The 22,780-nt window shown below is 40.8% G+C and overlaps 1 protein-coding gene across 1 annotated transcript in view; it reads left to right on the top strand.

Annotated features, from left to right (window-relative positions):
• Positions 1-1,369: 1,369 nt before the first annotated feature.
• The window catches only part of ERCC4 (ERCC excision repair 4, endonuclease catalytic subunit), a gene marked incomplete at its 5' end in the record, with an annotated part of 31,042 nt that continues 9,631 nt past the window's right edge, over positions 1,370-22,780 (top strand). The window contains 8 exons of the mRNA XM_084640542.1: positions 1,370-1,597; positions 4,686-4,866; positions 9,593-9,788; positions 11,127-11,334; positions 16,542-16,722; positions 17,089-17,217; positions 18,264-18,380; positions 21,189-21,777. Of these exons, the coding sequence (XP_084496668.1) occupies positions 1,370-1,597; positions 4,686-4,866; positions 9,593-9,788; positions 11,127-11,334; positions 16,542-16,722; positions 17,089-17,217; positions 18,264-18,380; positions 21,189-21,777 (1,829 nt within the window). The remainder of the gene's footprint in view (positions 1,598-4,685; positions 4,867-9,592; positions 9,789-11,126; positions 11,335-16,541; positions 16,723-17,088; positions 17,218-18,263; positions 18,381-21,188; positions 21,778-22,780) is intronic.

Consider the following 22,780-nt stretch of genomic DNA (forward strand, 5'->3'; position numbering starts at 1 on the left):
ATTTGCCAGATCACAGCAGACAACTGCTCCAGCAGGTCTGGTAAATGAATGCTGCCTGAAGGAAGGAGAAAGAGCTAAACTTGCGGCAAATTTGGGGGATTACTTCCCACTTCAAATATGGAAGATTTGGGGCATCTCCTATGCTTTCATATAAATGAAGCAGCTCTAGGATAATGTGATTCAATTGTCCATCCGCCCAAAGGAGCCTCAGTGATGACCCTGTGCTAAGTCACAATTCTTTTTCCACACTCCCAGAGGGAGACTTGGGCAAGTCTGGAGAAGATGCCTGCACAACTGAGGGAGATTTGGGGAAGGTCTAGAAAATTTCACTTATATTTCAGGAGATTGGAGGCAAGGTTGTAGCTTCCCCTTGCCCTTCACCATGTTAAGTTTTGTGGCTACTCTAAGAAGCCTCCTTCCCACCTCACTCACCCCTAAAGGCAGTTCGGGGGGGGGGGGAGAGAGCCTTCTCTTACTCTTGAAGGACAGTCTGAGCAGTTGCTTCCTCCCCAGATCAGAGACTAAGAGGCCAGGGCTGGATTAAGGCACAAGTACTGTTGGTTCAGGGTCCTATATACTGGGGTCACATGATAAAAACAGACTCTCAGCTTTCATGAAAGATATATTTCTATCCCACACCCATGTAAAGAAAAACTTGAAAACATGACCCAAGATGCCTGGCTGAGTCTGCAGACAGCCTGAAATAATAGCTTCAAGGGCTGCCATTTTAACTCTTCAACTTGCTGCCACCCTGGGGGGGGGCGGCACCTGGGGCATACCTAGGTCTCTAGATTGCCTTAATTCCTCTCTGGCTGTGGGCAGATCTGTTTACGCTTTTCTCTCTCTCCCCAGGAGGGAAGCTGTGAGGCGCCTCCTACCTGTAATTATTCAAAAACCTAAACCCAGGGTTTCATCTTTAAAACAATCATGCCCTTGGGACCTGTCTCCTGCACGTCAGGGATCGCAACGCTGCAAAAAGAGGACTGAGGGGTCTCAGCTCCCCCACCCCACGAGGGAGGCTTGAGGGAGTGAGTCACTTTCCCCTCCTCTACGGCCTGGGGATGGTGATGGGGGTGCACCCCCTCTTTCTGCTCGCACATGAACACGGCTGGCGCTTTGCGGCGTTACCTCCTGCCCCTACTAAGGAGCAGGCTGGGGTGGGAGTTACACCCTTGGGGCTCGGGACACTCCCCACGGTGCGGGAGAGCTGGGCCGCTCCTCTCTTCCCGCGAGCGGCTCCTTCCCCTTTGGCGTTTGTGTCCTGCAGGAGGCGCTAGCGCTCGCGCAGCGGCTCGGCGCCCGTAGCTAGCGTGAGGAACCGTCGCCTGGCGTTTGGTTGAAGGCGGCGGTTTCACTGCTACTAATGCGCATGCTCTGCTCTCCTGGGTGCGCAACGGCTGCTGGTCTGTCAGCCCGGCCGGTTATGGCGGCGCTGCTGGAGCACGAGAATCAGATTTTCCTGGATCTCTTCCACCGAGACGGGCTGGTGATCTGCGCCCGCGGCCTGGGCATCGACCGCATCCTGCTGCGCTTCCTCCGCCTCTATTGCGAGCCGGCCAGTCTGGTGCTGGTGCTCAACACCAGCCCGGCCGAGGAGGTGAGGGGCTGCTCTCCGGGGCGTGGGGAGAGTCGATGCCTACGCGCCTTCTTCAGGCGGGAGGACACTCCCTCAGGTCTCTCCTTGGGGGTCAGTTCCCCCGACCTGCCCCCAGCCACCTCTCACGGGGGTGGGAATCTTTCCTCTCCTCCCTTCAGGGGGAGTGGGATATGATCGTCCTGACACACACATATGCACTCCTGTCCCCAAAATCCCCTCGGTGCCAGTGGGTTGCAATTTAAATCCCTTCCTCACATACAGACCTACCCACTTTAAAGAATTGGGGTGCGATTTCTCCCCCCAAACCTACCCACTGTTCCCTCATATTCAGAGTTCATTCTTCTTCCTCAGAAGTTTCAAGTGGGGGCCACTTTCCAGACTGGGTATATCAATCATCTTGGTACCTTTAGAACTAGTTGTGATGGAGAGTTGCCTTGAGGAGCAGGTACTGAACCAATGCCTCAGCAGCATGGTAGGAGATATGGTGCTGCTGAAGTAGCCAATGCACTTAAGTCTTGATCAGCGGTTATTAAAGATTGTGTTTCATTGATGGAGATGTATGTTGAATGGAATTGGGCAAATACTGTACCCAAGTACTAGTGAACAGTCAGTCAAATAAAAACTTTGTATGCTTTACTATTAGCAACCTGACCTAACTACCTGTAAACCTTTGTATAAGCAAATACTTGGTGGTGGAAGGAGAGTGTTGAACATATATATCTGCATGTTTCTGTGCACTGTGTTGGAAGCCCTTAGTAAATTTGGGAGTGATCCAGTCAAGTAACAGAAACAATACTGAGGGGAAGTCTACATGACAGCACTATATCAGCACAGCTACAGTTCGTCTGATGAAGACGTGCTATGCCAACAGGAGAGCGAGTGTGTAGGTCCTAATCCAGCAAGGCCAGGTTTACACTATAAAGTTAGGTCGACAGCTATGTTATCCAGGGGTATGAAAAATCCATACCCCCTCAACAAAGTAGTTAAACTGACCTAGCCTCTGGTGTGCATAGCCCTAGGTCTACTGAAGAATTCTTTTGTTGACCTGACTACCCTCTCGGGGAGGTGGTTTAACTGTAGTGATGGGAGAACTCCTCCTGTAGCTGCCGTGAGCAACACTGATTAGTGCTACAGCAGCAGTATTTCTAGTGATGGCATAGTTTCAGGCACATGCTTAACTTTAAGTGTAAGTATTGTCCTACTGAAGTCAATGTTTGCAGGATCAGATCAGGGTCCAAGTAACTGGTCACACAGCATGAAACACAGAATAATTAGCAAGCTGTCCATATGCTAAAATATGTTTGCATAAACTGTTTTTTGGACATTGGAAATTTGTGAATAACTAATGAGCAGAAAGAGTATAAAATTGTTGAATAAATTAATAAAATTGCCAATCTCTAATACTTAGTTTAATTAAGGAACAGTTTGCCTTCTCTGACCTCTTCCCTTTTTTATGTGTAGAACTTTTTTTTTTTCCGTCACTTTATCTTTTTACTTCATTGAAACAAGGCAAAGGTGTGTGTGGGGAGAGGGAGGAAATCTGCTGGCACTTTTCAAGAGTAGATATGTTAATCCTGGGAAACTGGGCAAATTCTAAACCAGGTAATTGCATTCTGCCTATGGAGATTTCCCCTTCAGTTTAGTTGAATAAATATTCTTCTTACCATCCTTTTATGTTGTGTAATGATGCTGATTGTTAATAATTAATTATTACATTTCACCACATGGTTGGATTTCAGTGTAAAATAAAGTGACCCTTTTGTTTAGTCCAGTGGTTTTCAACCTGTGGTCCACGAACCCCTGCTGGTCTGCAGACTATGTCTAAGATTTTCAAAGGCATCCACACCTCCAGTCAAAATTTTTAGGGGTCTGCAAATGAAAAAATATTGAAAACCACTGGTTTAGGCTATGTCTACACTACGGACCTTACAGCGGGATAGCTGTACCGCTGTAAGGTCTCCCATGTAGTCGTGCTTTGCCCTCAGGAGAGAGCACTCCTGCCAGCATAATTAAACCACCCCAACGAGTGGCGTTAGCTGTGTCCAGAGGAGAGCCTCTTCTGCTGACATAGTGCTGTCCACACCATTCTTTTGTCAGTGAAACTTATGTTGGTTAGGGGTGTGATTTTTTTCACACCCCGACCAACAAAAATGGTAATATAGACAAAGCCTCAATCTGTGTGTCTATTTTTAAGAATTTTGAGATCCTTTAGGATGAAGGGCCTCAGACAAATGTAATATAATACATAACCATAGAATAATATGAATATGATCTTATTTATATAGGGCTTTTCATCCTAAGGACCCTAAAACACTTTTAAAACAGATACATAGACTACACAAACAGGTCACTTTATTCTCTGCTGAAATGCAGCTATGTGGTGAAATATATTCTTTGTATTGTAATAGTAGCCCTACTCATGGATCAGGACCCCATTGTGCTAATCACTGTACAAACAGAACAGAGACAGTCCTTCACTCTTTTAATTATCTAAGTTACTTTTAAAAATAAGACTTAGGACAGGGATCGGCAACCTTTGGCACATGGCCTGCCAGGGTAAGCCCCCTGGCTGGGCAGGCCGGTTTGTTTACCTGCTGTGTCCGCAGTTTTGGCCACTCACAGCTCCCACTGGCCGGGGTTTGCCGTTCCAGGCCAACGGGGGCTGTGGGAAGCGGCAGCCAGCAAAGACCTCGGCCCACACCGCTTCCCGCAGCCCCCATTGGCCTGGAGTGGCGAACTGCAGCCAGTGGGATCTGCGATCGGCTGAGCCTGCAGACGCTACAGGTAAGCAAACCAGCCCAGCCAGCCAGGGGGCTTACCCTGGTGGGCCGCATGCCAAAGATTGCCAATCCTTGACTTAGGGTCTTAAGTCCCTTGGATGCTTTTGAAAATGTTACCCATAATACTTGACCAGAAAAATATATGTTGCATCTAGATATATAGGTAATCGTGGCTCATGATTACTACTTTGTAGATTTTTGATGGCAGCCCCCGAAAAATCAATAAGAATATAGAAATCTATAATTTTTTGCATCTGTTTAATCAAAGCAATTACCCTGGTGAAATACTGTGTCTGTGTTTGGTTTAGGAGTATTTTATTGATCAGCTGAGGTCAGATGGAGTTGTCCATCTTCCTCGGCGTGTTACCAATGAAATTACAAGCAACTGTAGATATGAAGTTTACACACAAGGTGGTGTCCTCTTCGCAACAAGTCGAATTCTTGTGGTGGATTTCTTGACAGATAGAATTCCTTCAAATCTTATAACTGGTAAGAGTTTAGTGAAAGTAAGCTAAAAAATTTCTATTTATATTCCTTTTACTTCACCTATACACACAGGGATTAGTTCTGCAACCTTTACTTATGGGTAGTCCAATTGATGTGTGTAAGGGCTGAAGAATTAGGCCTTTGTGAAAGTTGCAGTAACAATGCCTGTGTTAAAGGTGATGTGAAAAGCTTGTGGCGTTTTATTCTGCTTTATATATAAATTAGACTTGAAAGTTGTTGTGTGTTTTTTCTACTTGTTTTATTAATATTAGAATTTTAGATCTTGTCTAGCCTAGAAGACACACTAGTGATTGGAGAGCTAGTACAATAATTACACAAGACCCCCAAAATTGAAAATTGGAAGGGAAAGGAATTTTTAGCCAGACAATAAAATTCTGGATTTTGTTAACGCTTAAACATAATTGATTAATGAACACTTTGGAGAAAGTTAATCTCTGTTACAGATATTCCATCCCTTCAATAAACATGTGAGAGTTCCCACTATGTTAGAACCTTTAAGAGGTTTTACAGCAAACCGGAGTAGATGAATCTTGACATTCTTGATATTTCTAGTTTGAAGAAAGAATAAAGATGGGAGTTGGGAGGTTCTTTAGGCCTTCTATAAAACAGAAATAGCAAAAAAGGCACAAACCAATTTTTAAATGCTTTGCGGGTCATTTATAACTTGGTCTTTTATTTTGATGCTATTACCACAAGATGTCAGTGTCACCGTAGCTATTATAGTTTCATATCTTGCTGTACACATTGTTTGGAATATTAGAAATGGTATTGGATATAATGGAAAGGATGGAATAATTCTAGAAAAATATGTTTGTGAAGTTCTCATTCCTTTTTAAATGTATCTGATATCTCTAGACATGCAAACAATGTATCCATTTCTTTTATGAAAAAAAAAATCTTGCATTTTACAATCTAAGCATAGATTATAAGACCAGAAGGGACAGTTGAGATCTAGTCTGAAGTCCTGCATAACACAAGCCAGAGGACTTACCTGAATTTAATTCCTGTTTCAAGTCCCATAGCTATGGCTGAACTAGAGAAAGTCTTTTAGAGAAAACATCCAATTGGGATTTTAAAACTTCCAGTGAAAGAGAATCCAGCAAAACCCTTGGTAATATGTTCTAATGATTAATTACTCTCTCTGTTAAAAAAAAATTGCTCTTCATTTCTAGTCTGGACTTGTCCAGCTTTAACCTCCAGCTACTGAATTTTGTTATATACCTTTGTCTGCTAGACTGAAGAAACCTCAGTGATAGATATTATGAACACACGAGATACTCAAAGACTGTTGTATCAACTGTATACATCAGGGGTTCTCAAACTTCATTGCACCACAACCCTCCCTTCTGACAATAAAGTTACTACATGACCCCAGGGGGGTTGGCACCCGAAAGGGGAAAGGGGGCTGCAACCTGAGCCCCATTGCCCCGGGTAGGGGTAAAGCTTGGGCTTCAGCTTCAGCTCTGGGTCCCAGCAAGTCTAATGCTGGCCCTGGCAACCCCATTAAAATGGGGTCACAACCCAGTTGGGGTCTTGACCAACAGTTTGAGAACCGCTGGTATACATAATATGTATTTTGAAGAGTTTGGATTATATTCTGGTCCCATGGGGGAGTTACAGGAGTTTTCTGCAAGAACTAAAATCACTGGTAACTTGTGGTGAGGGAGGGGTAATAAATGTAAATCCCTAGGCACATAAAGAAGTCTGGAGGAGTCTCACACACCCTACCCCGAGGGAAATTGCATATTCTAGTTTGACCTGATTGAAGAAGCCTGGCAAACAAAGACGTGAGAAATGTATAATGTGACCACCCTGACATGGAGACAGGGTTCACTCTTACCCAATCCAAGAACTGGCATGGTGCTGTGATGACAAGAAACAGGCCCTGTGGAAAGGGCCTTAAAGACTTAAACCTGCCATGGTCTTCATATGGAAAATAGATGACTGCCAGCTAAGCTAAGGGCTGCATGTAAATAGTTTATTGTTTTTAAGATCTATTTTTCTCTGTAATGCTTTTGTTCTGAATAAATAATACTTTGCTTTACAAAAGCTGCCTGGTCACTGGTTAAACCCGTCATTGCCCCTGAGAGAGAGAAGAGTTGCAAGTGCTGAACTAAACTCAGACCTGCTGGAATAATTGTAATGAAATGAAGGAGGAATTGTAGCCTAAATACCCAATCTAGAAGGAGAGAGTCACAACAGTTTGCTCCAAGAAAGGTGACAGCTCGAAGTCTGAGTCTTAAGCAGGTGCCTTTAAGGAGAGGGTCAGAGGTGCAGTTTCTTCAGGAACAATGACGCCCTCTATTTTCAAATTTCTGTTCCCCATGGAGGTATTGCTAGACTGTGATCAAGTCACCTCTTATCCTTCTCTTTGATAAGCTAAACAGATTGAACTCCTTGCATCTTTTACTAGAAGGCATGTTTTACAATCCTTTAATCGTTCTTGTGGCTCTTCTCTGACCCCTCTCCAGTTTATCAACATCCTTGAATTGTGGGCACCAGAACTGGACACAGAGTTCTGGCAGTGGTTGCACCAGTGCCAAATACAGAGGTAAAATAACCTCCCTACTCCTACTCATTATTCCCTTGTATACCGATCCAAGGATTGCATTAGCCCTTTTTGGCCACAGCAGCACACTTGGGGGCTCGTGTTCAGCTGATTATCCCCATGCCCCCAAGTCTCTTTCAGAGTCACTGTTCCCCAGGGTAGAGTCCCCTCCTGTTGTAAAAGTATGGCTTATATTCTTAATTGCTAGAGAACAAGAGATTTTATTACGAATTCACACATTAGTAATGGATGGTATATAATCAGCATTGCTTGAACAATGAAACAGATAAGTATTTTTAAGCAGTTTATAGGAATGTAGTTGTGTTTAAATCATAGTAGCATATATTAAATTCATTAGAAACTGGCCAATTGATATCAAATTAATTGTAAGTGCACATCCTGTGGGAGCATTTCTAGTGGGGTCCTACGGGTTCTTGGCCCAGTGCTATTCAGTATCTTTATTAATGAGCTGAAAGAAAATATAAAATCATTACTGATAAAGTTTGCAAATAACACAAATTGGTGGAGTGGTAAATAATGAGCACAAGTCAGATCTGCAGGGTGATCTGGATCACAGTGTAAGATGTTGTTCAAATGAGCCCATGCATTTTAATATAGCTAAATGCAAAGTCACATATTCAGGAACCAAGAATGTAGGTCACACTTATAAGATTGGGGGCACTCTATTTTGAAATGCAGTGACTCAAAAAGAATTCAGGATCATGGTGGATAACCAACTGAACATAAGCTTCCAATGCGACATGGTAATGGAAGAGAGTAAATGTGATCCTTGCATATTTAAGCAGAGGAATATGGAATAAAAGTAGGTGAGTGGTGTAATCACTGTTATGTACAACATTAGTGAGACTGTTACTAAAATACTGTCAGTTCTGGGGCCCACACTTTGCAAAGGAAGTTGAAAAATTGGAAGGAGTTCAGAAAAGTACTAGAAGAATTATTAGAAGTGTGAAAACTTAATGTAATCGTACAAAGGCATAACAAGATCAATGGCTGGAAGCTGAAGCTAGTCAAACTCAGACTAGAAATAAAGATGCAATTTTTTTAACAGGAAGGTGATTAATCATTAGAACAACTTACCTAGGGATATGATGGATTCACTGGAGTTTGAAGTCCTTAAACCAAGATTTAGATGTCTTTCTAAAAGAGATGCTGTAGCTTAACCAGCCTGTCTTCGCTAGGAAAAAATACTTTTTAATGTGTGTTAAATAATGGGTTTAAATTCTAGTGCAGACAAGGCAAACTGTAGTTTCAACTAGTTTTATCTGGGTGAGGTAATCCCTAGGCTCATCCGTATGGTTTATCTCAACCACCTAATACATGTTAAAAGTACAACTTGCCTTGTCTACCCTAGCATTTTAACAATTGTTAGAAATACACCTTTTTTGGTTTCAGAGTAGCAGCCGTGTTAGTCTGTATTCACAAAAAGAAAAGGAGTACTTGTGGCACCTGAGAGACTAACAAATTTATTTGAGCATAAGCTTTCGTGAGCTACAGCTCACTTCACGTAGACATTGCCTTGGTGAAATTCTATGGCCTATATTTTGCAGGAAACAGACTAGAATCATAGTGATTCCTTCTGCCATTAAAAATCTATGAAAATCATAAAATATATGCTAAAGAAATGTCTTGAGGGGTTCTTTCATCATGAACAAAATGTCATCAGGTGTTTCAGTTCTGTAGGTTACAACCTTTTTTAGATAAATTAATAATGTGATCTTTAAAATCCCTACACTGCAGTGTGATAATACTGTGTTAACTTCTAATTTTACCAACATTTTAAATTCTTAGGATAACTTCTAGAATTTTCTAATGCAACTAAGAATCCAAATTAAGCCCTATTGTTTTCCTTCTTTGTCTCCTTTCCATTTAAGTAGAAGTATTTTTTGTCTAAAGATGCCTCATTAACACAGCTATAGTGTTCAGGAGGAGGGGGGTGTTCTGTGGGGCTTGAGAACTGTTTCGACTGGTCCTACATGATTCCATATTTGCAGCATATGACAGAAGATTTAAATTCCTATTGCTGTTTAATTGGCAAAACATTAAAAGAATAAAGCATTCTTGTGGAAAAAATAGACCCAATATTTTAACTTTTTTTTTTTCTCCCCATTTGTGTAACTTGCAAACCTCTTATTCTGCCAGGTATTTTGGTATACAAAGCACACAGAATCATTGAATCTTGTCAGGAAGCATTTATCTTGCGACTCTTTCGCCAGAAGAACAAGAAAGGGTTCATCAAAGCCTTTACAGACAATGCCATTGCCTTTGATACTGGCTTTTGTCATGTGGAAAGAGTGATGAGAAATCTCTTTGTACGGAAACTTTATCTGTGGCCAAGGTAAGATGCCTTGCTACTTCACAATGTATTTTTATTAATTGAGTCTTATTTTTTGGATTGTGGTGGTTTTTCATAGGTTTATGTCTTCAACATCGCGGTTTAAATCAAAAGCTAAGATCTTCTTTTAAATGTGTATATAAAGTCTGAAGAATATCTGCATCTGACTGATGGAAACTAAGGCACAGAGTTTGATTTGCCTTAGGTCTCATAGTGAGTTAGAGCAAAGCCTGGAACAGGATTGAAATCTCTTGTCTTACTCCAGTTGAGACAATGAACATCGAAAATGCAGGGAAAATTTTTTCCATTGGATAGGAAAGTCATCTTTTGTACCCCACTTACTGTTTCTTTAGCCCACTCACCTTTTCCTTCTTTGATCTGTCACATGCCACTGTACGCAGTATCTTCAGAAGCTTTTGTTTTAGTTGTAGAAGGGAGCAAAAGTGGGCTTAATTGGGGTAGGAAAGGGTGAACAGTGGATGTGCACAATGCTTTCTTGCTTCTAAATCATGAAATCCCCTGTACAAGTTGGGGATTCTGTGGGTCAGGAAGATGTGCACTTAAGTTTAGAGGGAGCAGACAAGACGAGCTACTGCTCCTCATGTCGTACTCCATTATCAACATTAATTCCCGTGTATGTAATGGGGTATAGAATAGCCGAGAGGAGCATTATAAAGGGGTCCTGATACTTGTATGGAGGGCTGGGGGGTCTACAGGATTTATTGGTGGATTCTTGGGCTACACCGGATTTAGATACCCTATTCTGCCTGTTATATGGAATTTTTCCTTTCCACTGGACTGCAGGATTTGGCCCATCCATGGTTATTCTGTGGAATACAATACAACCACGTTTATCTGACTCACCCTTAACCAGCTCTCCGTATTTACCAACCAACCAGGACTCCAGGGTCATAAGTGGGTGATTGCTCCTGTAGCCCATAGATGGTGCTGCAGCATTGCATTTTCCCATTCTCCAGTTTATCTGGAGTTTTGATTATCTGATCTGGCCCCAGTCCCAATTAGACCGGATAAATGGGGTTCTAGTATATAATATTATAATTCTCCATCTCCTTATGTGTATGAGCTTTGTTATTCTATGGATAATTGACAAGGACTAATACAGGTGTGATCAAAGCATAAATAGTTTCTTGAGGCTGATCGTACACACTGGCAACTACCCTCATTTCTATAGAACACAGTGCACTTTTCAGTTAGCTTAGTGGTTTAACTTACACTGATTCTAAACCTCATTTTATGTGAATGTATTAAATAATTGTGGCACTAAGGCTGTAAGGGTTCTATACTGCTCATATAAATCTTCATAAGCTATTTTCTCCCTAGGTTTCATATAGCGGTGAATTCATTTTTAGAGAAACACAAACCTGAAGTGGTGGAAATACATGTATCCATGACCCCTGCCATGCTCACTATCCAGACCTCTATACTGGACATCCTGAATGTGTGTCTGAGAGAACTCAAACGCTATAACCCAGCTCTTGAAGTAGAAGACTTATCATTAGAAAATGCTATTGGAAAACCTTTTGACAAGGTAAATTTTGTTTTTGTTTGCTATGATGTAATTGTGAAGAATGCAGGTCATTTTACTAGTTAGCATTCTGTACAATAATGTACTGTTATAATTCCAAAAAATAAGTAGAAGCAATTTGAAACCTCACCTTCAGCATGCTCATTGCCATTGTAAACTGAGAATTGTAGTAATCTGTAGTGTTGATTGTGTGTAGTTGCCACTGTAAAATTAGATAGTAATCTCTTTGGGGCAGGGACCGTCTTTTTGGTCTATGTTTGTACAGCACTTAGCACAGTGGGGTCCTGCTCCATAACTATGGCTATGGTAATACAAATAATAATAATAATGGGGCAATTTTTAACATTGTAAAGGCTAAATTATTCCTATGTAGCTTAGCTACTTAGTCTTCTTTATTATGTTTAATTCCTTATTTTTTGTAGTTAGCTATATCGAATGGGAAAATAAGATTTATAATTACCATCTGTTACTGTGTACTAATGTATGCCATGTTGTAGTTGTGTTGGTCCCAGGATATTAGAGAGACAAGGTGGAAGAGCTCAAAAGCTTGTCTTTCTTACCAACAGAATTTGGTTCAATAAAATATATGACCTTACTCACTGTGTCATAATAGCATTTTAAAGATTTAAGATGGCTGTACAGTTTCTGCTCAGAATATGTCCTTAATATTAAAGAGATGATAATGTATACAGTATTTCTTTCTTGACAGCATGCTCATGTTCTTTTTAGTAGGATCTCTTCCTATGCATGGAAAGCAGCATATACCATGGTGTATTTGTTTTGTATCGAGTTGCTGTATGTCATTAACCATGTTTTATATTGCCATTCGTAGTAAAGCTGCAACTTGGTTGATGTACTTTTGCAGAGTACAACCACATACTTCAATATTCACTTTGTGACACAGTTTACTTACATTCATTATCTCTGTTTTTATGTTAACATTAGGCTTTCTGGCTTTTTGTAGAAAATGTTTTTGTTTTATAAAAATACCAAAATTGCCCATCTCTAGGGTGCTCGTCTGTTATGAGAATAAGATGATATTATGGTGCTTTCTTCTTTCACTGAATAAAGTGTACTGAATACTAAGGCCACAGGGCAGCTCAAGTGAAATTAAATAGGTATGTTTGTCTCTTTCCTTCTCCCAGCAGCTGTGGTTTATTTCAAGTAAAAATCTACACTTAATGCAGTAGAGGAGGCAGATATCTGTTAATTGTTCAGTTATGTTTTATATAAAAGCGCATATATTTCACTACATTTCCAAGATACTGGTTTACTTACTGTAAATATTATAACTATTAAATACGTTTTTATTTGGGTACTTTTGGCAAAGTAACTATAATGTGTTTGTTATAACGTGTTTGTTCTGTACACTTGTAATGGTACCTGTACCTGCACACTGTGGGCCTGATACAATGCCTATAAAATCATAGAATTGTAGGAGTGGAAGGGACCTTGAGAGATCTTCTAGTCCAGTCCCGGGCACTCAAGACAGGATTAAGTATTATCTAGCCCATCCCTGACAGCTCTCTGTCTAACTTGCTCTTAAAAATCTCCAATGATGGAGGTTTCAGAACCTCCCTCAGCAGTTTATTCCAGTGCTTAACCACACTGACAATTGGGAAGTTTTTCCTAATGTCCAACCTGAATTGCTGTTGCTGCAATATAAGCCCATTGCTTCTTGTCCTATCCTCAGAGGTTAAAGAGAGCAATTTTTCTCCCTCCTCTTCCTTGTAACAACCTTTTATGTACTTGAAAACTGTTCTCATGTTCCTCCCTCAGTCTTCTCTTCCCCAGACTAAACAAACCCAATCTTTTCAGTCTTCCCTTATAAGTTATGTTTTCTAGATCTCAGTCATTTTTGTTGCTCTTCTCTAGACTGTCTCAAATTTGTCCACATCTTTCCTGAAATGTGGCACCCAGAACTGGACACAATACTCCTAAGTAAGGCCTAATCAGCATGGAGTAGAGCAGAAGAATTACTTCTTGTGTCTTGCTTACAACACTCCTGCTGATACAGCCCAGAATGATGTTTGCTTTTTTTTGCAACACTGTTAGCGTTGACTTATATTTAGCTTGTGATCCACTATGACCCGCAGATCCCTTTCCAGAGTACTACTTCCTAGGCAGTCATTTCCCATTTTGTATGTGTGCAACTGATTTTCCCTTCCTAAGTGGAGTACTTTGCATTTGTCCTTATTGAATTCCATCCTATTTACTTCAGACCATTTCTCCAGTTTGTCCAGATCATTTTGAATTGTAATCCTACCCTCCAAAGCACTTCCAACCCCTCCCAGCTTGCTGTCATCTGCAAATTTTATAGGTGTACCCTTTATGCCATTATCTAAATCATTGATGAAGATATTGAACAGAACTGGACCCAGAACTGATCTCTACGGGACCCCACTGGATATGTCCTTCCAGCTTGATTGTGAACCACTGATAACTACTCTCTAGGAATGGTTTTCCAACCAGTTGTGCACCCATTTTATACTAGCTTTGTCTTGGTTGTATTTCCCTAATTTGTTTATGAGAAAAGGTCATGCGAGACTTTATCAAAAGCCTTACTAAAGACAAGATATATGACAGCTACCTCTTCCCCTCTATCCACAAAGCTTGTTACCCTGTCAAAGAAGCTGTTAATTTGGTTTGACATGATTTGTTCTTGACAAATCCATGCTGACTGTTACTTATCATCTTACTATCTTCTAGGTGTCTGCAGATTGCTGCTTAAATATTAGCTCCTTTATCTTTCCGGGTCCTAAAGTTAAGCTGACTGGTCTGTAATTCCCTGGGTTGTCCTTATTCCCCTTTTTATACATTGGCACTATATTTGCCCTTTTTCAGTCCTCTGGAAACTCACCCATCTTCCATGACTTTTCAAAGATAATCACTAATGGCTCAGATTTCCTCAGTCAGCCGCTTAGTATTCTAGGATATATTTCATCAGGCCATGGTGACTTGAAAACATCTAACTTGTCTAAGTAATTTTCCACTTGTTCTTTCCCTATTTTAGCCTCTGATCGTACCTCATTTTCACTGGCATTCATTAAGTTAGATGCTCAATTGCTACTAAATTTTTTGGTGAAAACAGAAACAAAAAAGTCATTTAGCACTTCTGCCCTTTCTACATTTTCCGTTGTTGTTCCTCCCATCTCCTCCCCTTGAATAATGGGCCTACCTTGTCCTTGGTCTTCCTCTTGCTTCTAATGTATTTATAGAATTTTTTCTTGTTACCCTTTATATCTCTAGCTAGTTTAATCTCAATGAAAGTCAGTAGAAACATTCAGTGGACATTGATTCAGGCCCTAAATCTTTTACAAAGAAAAGGGGCTGATGTGTAGCGCTCTGTGGTTTTTTGCAGATCATAGAATACCAGGGTTGGAAGGGACATAAGGGACCTCAGGAGGTCATCTAGTCCATCCCCCTGCTCAAAGCAGGACCAATCCCCAACTAAATCATCCCAGCCAGGGCTTTGTCAAGCCTGACCTTAAAAACTTCAGAGGAAGGAGATTCCACCACCTCCTAGGTAACGCATTCCAGTGCTTCACCACCCTCCTAGTGAAAAAGTTTTTCCTAATATCCAACCTAAACCTCCCCCACTGCAACTTGAGACCATTGCTTCTCGTTCTGTCATCTGTTACCACTGAGAACAGTCTAGATCCATCCTCTTTGGAACCCCCTTTCAGGTAGTTGAAAGCAGCTATCAAATCCCCCCTCATTCTTCTCTTCCGCAGACTAAACAATCCCAGTTCCCTCAGCCTCTCCTCCTAATCATTTTTGTTGCTCTCCACAGGACGTTTTCCAATTTTTTCACATCGTTCTTGTAGCGTCGGGCCCAAAACTAGACACAGTACTCCAGATGAGGCCTCACCAATGTCGAATAGAAGGGAACGATCACGTCCCTCGATCTGCTCGCTATGCCCCTACTTATACATCCCAAAATGCCATTGGCCTTCTTGGCAACAAGGGCACACTGCTGACTCAGATCCAGCTTCTCGTCCACTGTCACCCCTAGGTCCTTTTCCGCAGAACTGCTGCCTAGCCATTCGGTCCCTACTCTGTAGCTGTGCATTGGGTTCTTCCGTCCTAAGTGCAGGACCCTGCACTTATCCTTATTGAACCTCATCAGATTTCTTTTGGCTCAATCCTCCAATTTGTCTAGGTCTTTCTGTATCCTATCCCTCCCCTCCAGCGTATCTACCACTCCTCCCAGTTTAGTATCATCCGCAAATTTGCTGAGAGTGCAATCCACACCATCCTCCAGATCATTTATGAAGATATTGAACAAAACCGGCCCCAGGACCGACCCTTGGGGTACTCCACTTGATACCGGCTGCCAACTAGATATGGAGCCATTGATCACTACCCGTTGAGCCCGACAATCTAGCCAGCTTTGTACCCACCTTGTAGTGCATTCATCCAGCCCATACTTCCTTAACTTGCTGACAAGAATACTGTGGGAGACCGTGTCAAAAGCTTTGCTAAAGCTGAGGTGAGGCTGACTGGCCTGTAGTTCCCCGGATCCTCCTCCTTCCCTTTTTTAAAGATGGGCACTACATTAGCCTTTTTCCAGTTGTCTGGGACCTCCCCCGCTCGCCATGTGAAATAACACAAAATAAAACAAAGATTAAAACAAAATAAAATGAAAAATTTACCCCGCAGTGGCAGCTCCTGTCCTGTAGGGCTGAGCACAGCTCCCGGCTCCAGGCATTGCGACCTTGTGTGCTTGTCCACAGCACCACTTGGGTTTGGCCTGGCCACCCTTCTATCATCATGACAAAAGGGCAGTCATGCCAAATTTGAGTGAGTGGTGCTGCTATCCCGTTTTACAGGTGGTAACACCTGGAGCAGGATGCCAGTCCGATCCCCACAATAGAGGTACCACTGTTCCAGGGTGAGTGGGGGATAGGCTTGCTCTACAACCACCCCCTCAAGGGTCTCTACACCACAGAGGCAGGAATCAACACGCATATCCCCAGGGTCTCCCCTCCCTCCTGGGGCAAGAACCAAACACACTCCAGGGCCTCCCACACCCCTGGGGGGCTGAACCATACACCCTCCCCATGGCCTCAAGCTGTGGGGGAGGAGGGGAGGGAAGAATGAACAAGAAATTCCTGAAAAATAAAACAAAATAATTTTTTAAAAAGTTTCATGAGGCTCTACTGATGCATTGTGTTTGCAACACTTAACTTTCCCATTTATATTTCTAGACAATTCGTCACTATTTAGATCCTCTTTGGCACCAACTTGGAGCTAAGACCAAATCTTTGGTTCAGGATTTGAAGATATTACGTACTTTGCTACAGTATCTAACTCAGTATGATTGTGTCACCTTTCTTAACCTTGTGGAGTCATTGAGAGCAACTGAAAAAGCATTTGGTCAGAATTCAGGTATGAGGTGAATAACATTCTAGAAGTGAATACATGAGTGAAACCTTGATTTTTTATTTTTTTGAATAATCAAAAACCTGTACTAGCCATACTAAGGTTTCTAATTAAGCTTATGTACTTAGCCATAAGGATGGAGGTTTTATTGATAGTTAATGCTTTCACCCTCCCACTTAACTGCTGTTACTTAATGTATAAAATATCAGAAACTTGCATTTGTGTATCTTGCAAAGCAGTAATTATATAACAAGCATGTAGGACAACTGTTTCAGATGGAAGATTTGGGGCTCTCTTTTTTTTTGAGGGGGTTGAAGTGGGCATGTTGCAAATACCTAATTGACTATTAATATTGTCTTCCTCCACCTTTAGGATGGCTATTTCTTGACTCTAGTACTTCAATGTTTGTAAATGCTCGAGCGAGAGTTTATCGCATTTCAGATGACAAAATAAGTAAGAAAAGCAAAGTATCTGAAAAAATGGATATTAAAGAGGGAAAAGGTATTGTGAGCATTTCTAACGCTGACTTCTTTGTGGACCAAAAACTCAGATTCAGTGAATTTGTCTTTATTCTGAAGTATGTTTACTAAAAGATCCCTTCAAAAAATCTTCTTCAGCCAAGTTACTTCATCTCTAAATGTCAGATTCCCATCTGTAAAAGGGGGATAGTGGTGCTTTAGCCTCTTTTTAAAGTATTTTGTGATGTACCACTGCAAAGCCTTATATAGGTGTTAGGTACCATGAGTGGTTTGTAAGGAGTTCTAGGGGCAAAGCACACGCCGACTACCTAGAAGTGTGAATTTACTCCATGCAGGACTATCTGCTGTTGCTAATTATAAATCCAAAATATAAATCAAAAGTTCTTAGTCTGGTACACTTAAAAAGATGGGCTCATAACTTCAGAAAGAAGGCATGAATTCACTGGTTTGTTAGTTCAGTTTACAAAACTATGCTGTTTCTAATGTTCTGTACATTTGTATTACAGTATCTCCTAGATACCCCAACTGAGATCAGGACCCTGTTGTGCTAGGTGCTGTCTAACACATTGAGATATAGTCCTAGCTCCAGAGAGCTTACAATAGACAAGACAAGACAAAGAATAGGAGGGGAAGCAAAGGTACAGAGAGGTAAAGTGACTTGCCCAGGTTGCACAGCAGGTCACCGGTGGAGGTCCTGTAGAATTGTTCTTGAGCCACTAGAGTGTTTAGTTTAATATTAGTCTGATGTTATTTTCATTTTATATAAGTGTGTGTATAGTCACAGTTATAAAAACAATCTTATAATTAAGAGTTTTTAAATTAAACAAGTAAAATATGAATGTTTATCTTTGCTTCAAAATACCATTTGTCCCTATCTATAAATAGGTTTATGTGATAGCTATTGCCTTCCTCCCTCCCCCAGCATAACAAGTTGCAAATGTGGGCTGTTGTTGAATTTGCCAAGAGCCATTACATTATCAGCATCTAACCCATTATTTTGAAGCTCTTAGGAGTATGTTGACTGTGAAAGCTGCTATATTAAATTAATTCTCCTTTATTGTATTTCAGAACTGAAAAGGGAATTGGTCTTAGAAAGCAACCCAAAGTGGGAGGCCTTAAGAGAAGTATTGAAAGAGATTGAATCTGAGAACGAGAACAAGAACAGTGAGGATCTTGGTGGGCCAGGTGAGAGAGTACTAAATGTTTCTCATTTGGTTAATCTTTCTTTTAAGAGAACAGAACTGAAATCATGTTTCTGAAATATATCATACCAAAGTACTAGATGTGTAATATTTATGAATTTGAGAGAGAAGTTCTGTGTAAAATAAAAAGGCCTGAGCTTTTGAAAGCACTGTAAATTTATGAGCTTGAAATGTGCTTTTGAACACATTAACACATGAAAGTCCATAACTTAAAATCAGTGTTGCAACCAACATTTTGTGTTGACTATTCCTTTATGATTGGCTCGTGGGTATTCTAGCTTTCTCCCACTCTGTCCCCTGGTGCCATGGTTGCCACCATCTTATCTTTTCACTGTCCATTTTCTTATTCTTGTTTCCTTTCTGATATGCCTCTTTTCCCCATGCCCCACTAGCCCTGATGGCTTCCCCCGATCTTTCCTTTCTTCTGCCTTGTTTGACCTGGTAGGGATGCTCTCTGCTCCCTGTGAGGCCCTTTTCCACTCCTTTTTGCCACACAGTACTTTAAGGAGCAACCCTATGCAGTATCACCTGGAGGAGTCTGAGAATGCACACAGGGACTCTAACTTGTGGAAATACCTACAAGTTGGGAGCATGCCTGCCTTAAAAAAAATCTCTTAAGCCAACCAAACATAGATATGGTAGTCAAGTGGATAAAACAGTACAGACTATTAATATTTTTACCACGACTGTCTTCTCCTCCCATCACCACCACCTTCACTCATCTCTTATGGTTTCTGATTAGAGACATCTGTGAAGTGAAACAGATTAGGAGCCTATATTCCTAGTCAACTAGATTCTAGAGGTAGCACCATTGCAGATGTGTCTACTGAAGGAGTGTTTTGCCAGGATAGGAATGCTGATATACTATACCAGTAAAGTGGTCGTAGTGTGGATACTGCTATACCAGCAAAGGAGTGGTTTGTAATGATATAGTATAAACGCCTGCCCAAGTGGAAAAAAGCTATCCTGGTAAAAGCACAGTTTTGCTGGTATAATTGCCTCTATGCTACGACATAGCTGTGCTGGCGAAAGTCGGGTTAGGGCTCACACCTCTTTGAGCCCCTGAATGACACAGTTATATTAGTAGAAGTCTGTCATATAGACATAACCCAAGTGATTTAGCAGCACAAGGTCCATTGAGTTTTAATGGAAAATGTGCTTTTATAAATCCCACCCATAATCTACCTAGATTAAGATATTTCCTGGATAGGCTGACTCTTTGCTTAGACCCCTCTAATAGTTTGTATATAGTGAAATATCAATGAAGGGATGGAGTAGGTGTGTAGTCTCTGCAAAGTTAATTAAGTCTCTTGAATACAATCATATCTATATTTCAAAGAGGGTACAGCTAATAAAAACTGGTCCTGACACAGGTTCCTGAGGTGAAATCATTCCTCTCCTCTTTATTGCTAAGTGTGAAGTAGAGGATATAGGATTAAGCCATACATGGAAAATAACTTTTCCCAAACAAAGCACTTAATTAACCTGTATTTAGGGATTAATGACTCTAACTTCATCCCAAAAATCCTTGAGAATAGCTTTCTCAATAAAAAAAATAAAAAGAGACAAACATTATCCTGGAAATTCAACATTAATTTTCTACTTTATCCTAAAAAAATCCAGATCCAAACATTCAAGTGATGCCAGTACTCAGTTAAGGACACCCAAGCACCCTTAACTCTGCCCCCATAGTACCACCATGAAAACAACTAGAAACTTTTAAATAACTGTATTTGTCTATTGTTACATGGTCATGTCAATTACCATGACAATTAGTATACCTTATTTGTAAGCCTGTGGTGGTTGTACATACTCCAGCCTTCTGAAGAGGAAGTTCTACAGAACTTTTAAACACTGGACAAGTAGAGCTCCCCTTCAATAAATAAGCCATAGGAGCTACACAAGAGTGTGACCCACTTGCACTTCCTAGGAGTATAGCTACCTTTCTAGGTTTGGGAGGACACCATGATCTTGAAGTGGGTTTAAAATCTGGTGGAGTTGAGGTACAACTCATTCCAGCTTGTGAAGCTTGGACCAGTGTGAGAGTGCGACACCTTACTTGGCACCCCTCTACACTCCAAGTGCTGTAGGTGCTGGATTGTGGGGATGGCAATAGTTGCTTCTGACTAGCTCCTTTACTGTCTCGCCTCTTTGTCAGGGTATTCTTCCCCTAAACTGTACCAAATTCTATTGGGAAACAATGAGGGGGCACAAATGCTCTTTTCTCCCCTCTTAGGGTAGCATCAGCTGCCCCCCCCCCTCTTTTGAGGTCAGAGTCCACCTGAACCAGCTTGTGAGGAAGCTTCAGTCTGCAAAAAGAGAGTCAGTCAAAGACTTCAAACAGCAATAGCATTATGCGCTTTTGTATGTTCTGGGCTCATTAATGCGGATGGAAACGGTTGCAAATTAGAACAGGTTCAGTTAATGTGTTGTTTTTCATTTCATTCCGTGGTGCAAAAAAAAAGTTACAATATATGCTACATCTGTCTCATTTCAATTGGTCAGAAGAAAAATATTTCTGATTCTGACAGTTTAGGAGTAAAGAACCATGAACTTTCATTGACTTTCTGTGCTTTGATTTTTGTTCAGTTCAAAACAAAAAATCATGTAATTTAGACTGTCCCCAAAATTCCAGAGCAACTACTAGTAAAAAGTGTAAAGACATTTGGCAAGTGTACTCCTGAGATCATTTTAAAACAATTTATATCTCTGCCCAAGAGGATTCTTGTAATTGGATATAAAAAAGTCCAGTGTAACAAGTTATAAACATAATATTATTTTTTGACTGCAGGGCAAGTGCTTATTTGTGCCAGTGATGACCGAACTTGTGCACAACTGAGAGAGTATATTATTGCTGGAGCAGAGGCACTTTTAATGAGGCTCTATAACAAAAGTTTTGGGAAGGATGAAAGAGCTGGAGAAGCATGGATTAAGGATAGAAAAGCTGTCAAGTCCAAAGGAAATGCCAGATCGGCCAAAGGACCTCAAACCAAAAAAGCCAAAGTACATGTCTCCTCAAAACAAAACAAAATCATGAAGAAACAAGACTTGACTCTAACCCAAATGATGGGAAAAACAGAGGAGGAAAACATAGGAGAGGAGATGGAGGGCTATAAGGAATCAAGCAGCAGTGAAGAAATCAATATAGAAGAAACCAAACCTGAAGATTTCCATCTAAACTTAGCATCAGATGCTTATTATGGTATCTTCAAAACCCCGCTAACTATTCTTCATCCTTTGCAGGGTTGTAGTGACCCCTATGCTCTCACTCGGGTATTGCATGAAGTGGAACCAAGATATGTAGTGCTATATGATGCAGAACTAACTTTTGTTCGGCAGCTGGAAATCTACAAGGCAAGCAGGCCTGGGAATCCCTTGAGGCAAGTTGACTTGGTAATAACAGAATGCAGTTGCTCTAATTTTAGCTCTTTAAAAAATCAAAACCAAAAACAAAATGTTCATTGTTGAGGTATTTTGGAAGTTAACCCAGAAAATCAATTAATGGCTTTATTTAGTTTTCCTCTATCTGATTCCTAATCTGTCTCTTTTTCAGTTTAAAAATACAAAAACATGTAGACTGTAATTTACCCTCCTTTAAAAAAATATATATAATTTTATTTCTCCAGTGGATGTTAAACCCCCTTAACAATTTATCAATACATCAGTAATCAATTACATATATTGTACCCTGCTTTAGAGACTTCCCATTTAGTCTTGTGGTTATTCTTCTTGGGTGGTGTAGGGGAGGTTTAATACTAGGTATGTATAAAACATTTCATGTTAGCTGTACATCCAAAGGGAGTTTGCTAAATTCTCTCTCAACAAAATTCCTCTGTTTTCATACTCGTATGTTCCTTCTGAAGAGTTTATTCTTTACTCTCATCCTGAAGCCTAACCCTGCTGTTGGGCAGATTATTCAGAAACATATTGTTAGGACAGGTACAGGAAACACGATTAGGAAATTAGGATCATTCTGCTTCAAGTTTTCTAATGCTAATGACACTTCAAATATGTCATCAAGAAAACAACACTTGGATATATCTTGAACATGGCAGGGAGTGAGGAAGAGAGATGATGGAAATAGCTCCATGTAAATTGTACACTCTGGATAAATTGATAAAATACAAAAACTTGCATTTATTATAGCATAGAGGATACAAACTTAAATGCAATATCAAGAAATGCAAAAGTTAAAATTGAACACAGTGCTAACTCTCTGCCCTCTTGAGCCTAGTGCAATAGTCTTGACTTGCATGACTGCTTGACTTCTCACGTGCAAGATTAGGCTATGATTTACTGAAAGTTAATCTGCAATAAAGTAGGGTTTCAGAGTAACAGCCGTGTTAGTCTGTATTCGCAAAAAGAAAAGGAGTACTTGTGGCA

This window comes from Lepidochelys olivacea (genome assembly GCF_965140295.1).
Source record: "Lepidochelys olivacea isolate rLepOli2 genome assembly, chromosome: 10".
Lineage (NCBI taxonomy): Eukaryota > Metazoa > Chordata > Testudines > Cheloniidae > Lepidochelys > Lepidochelys olivacea.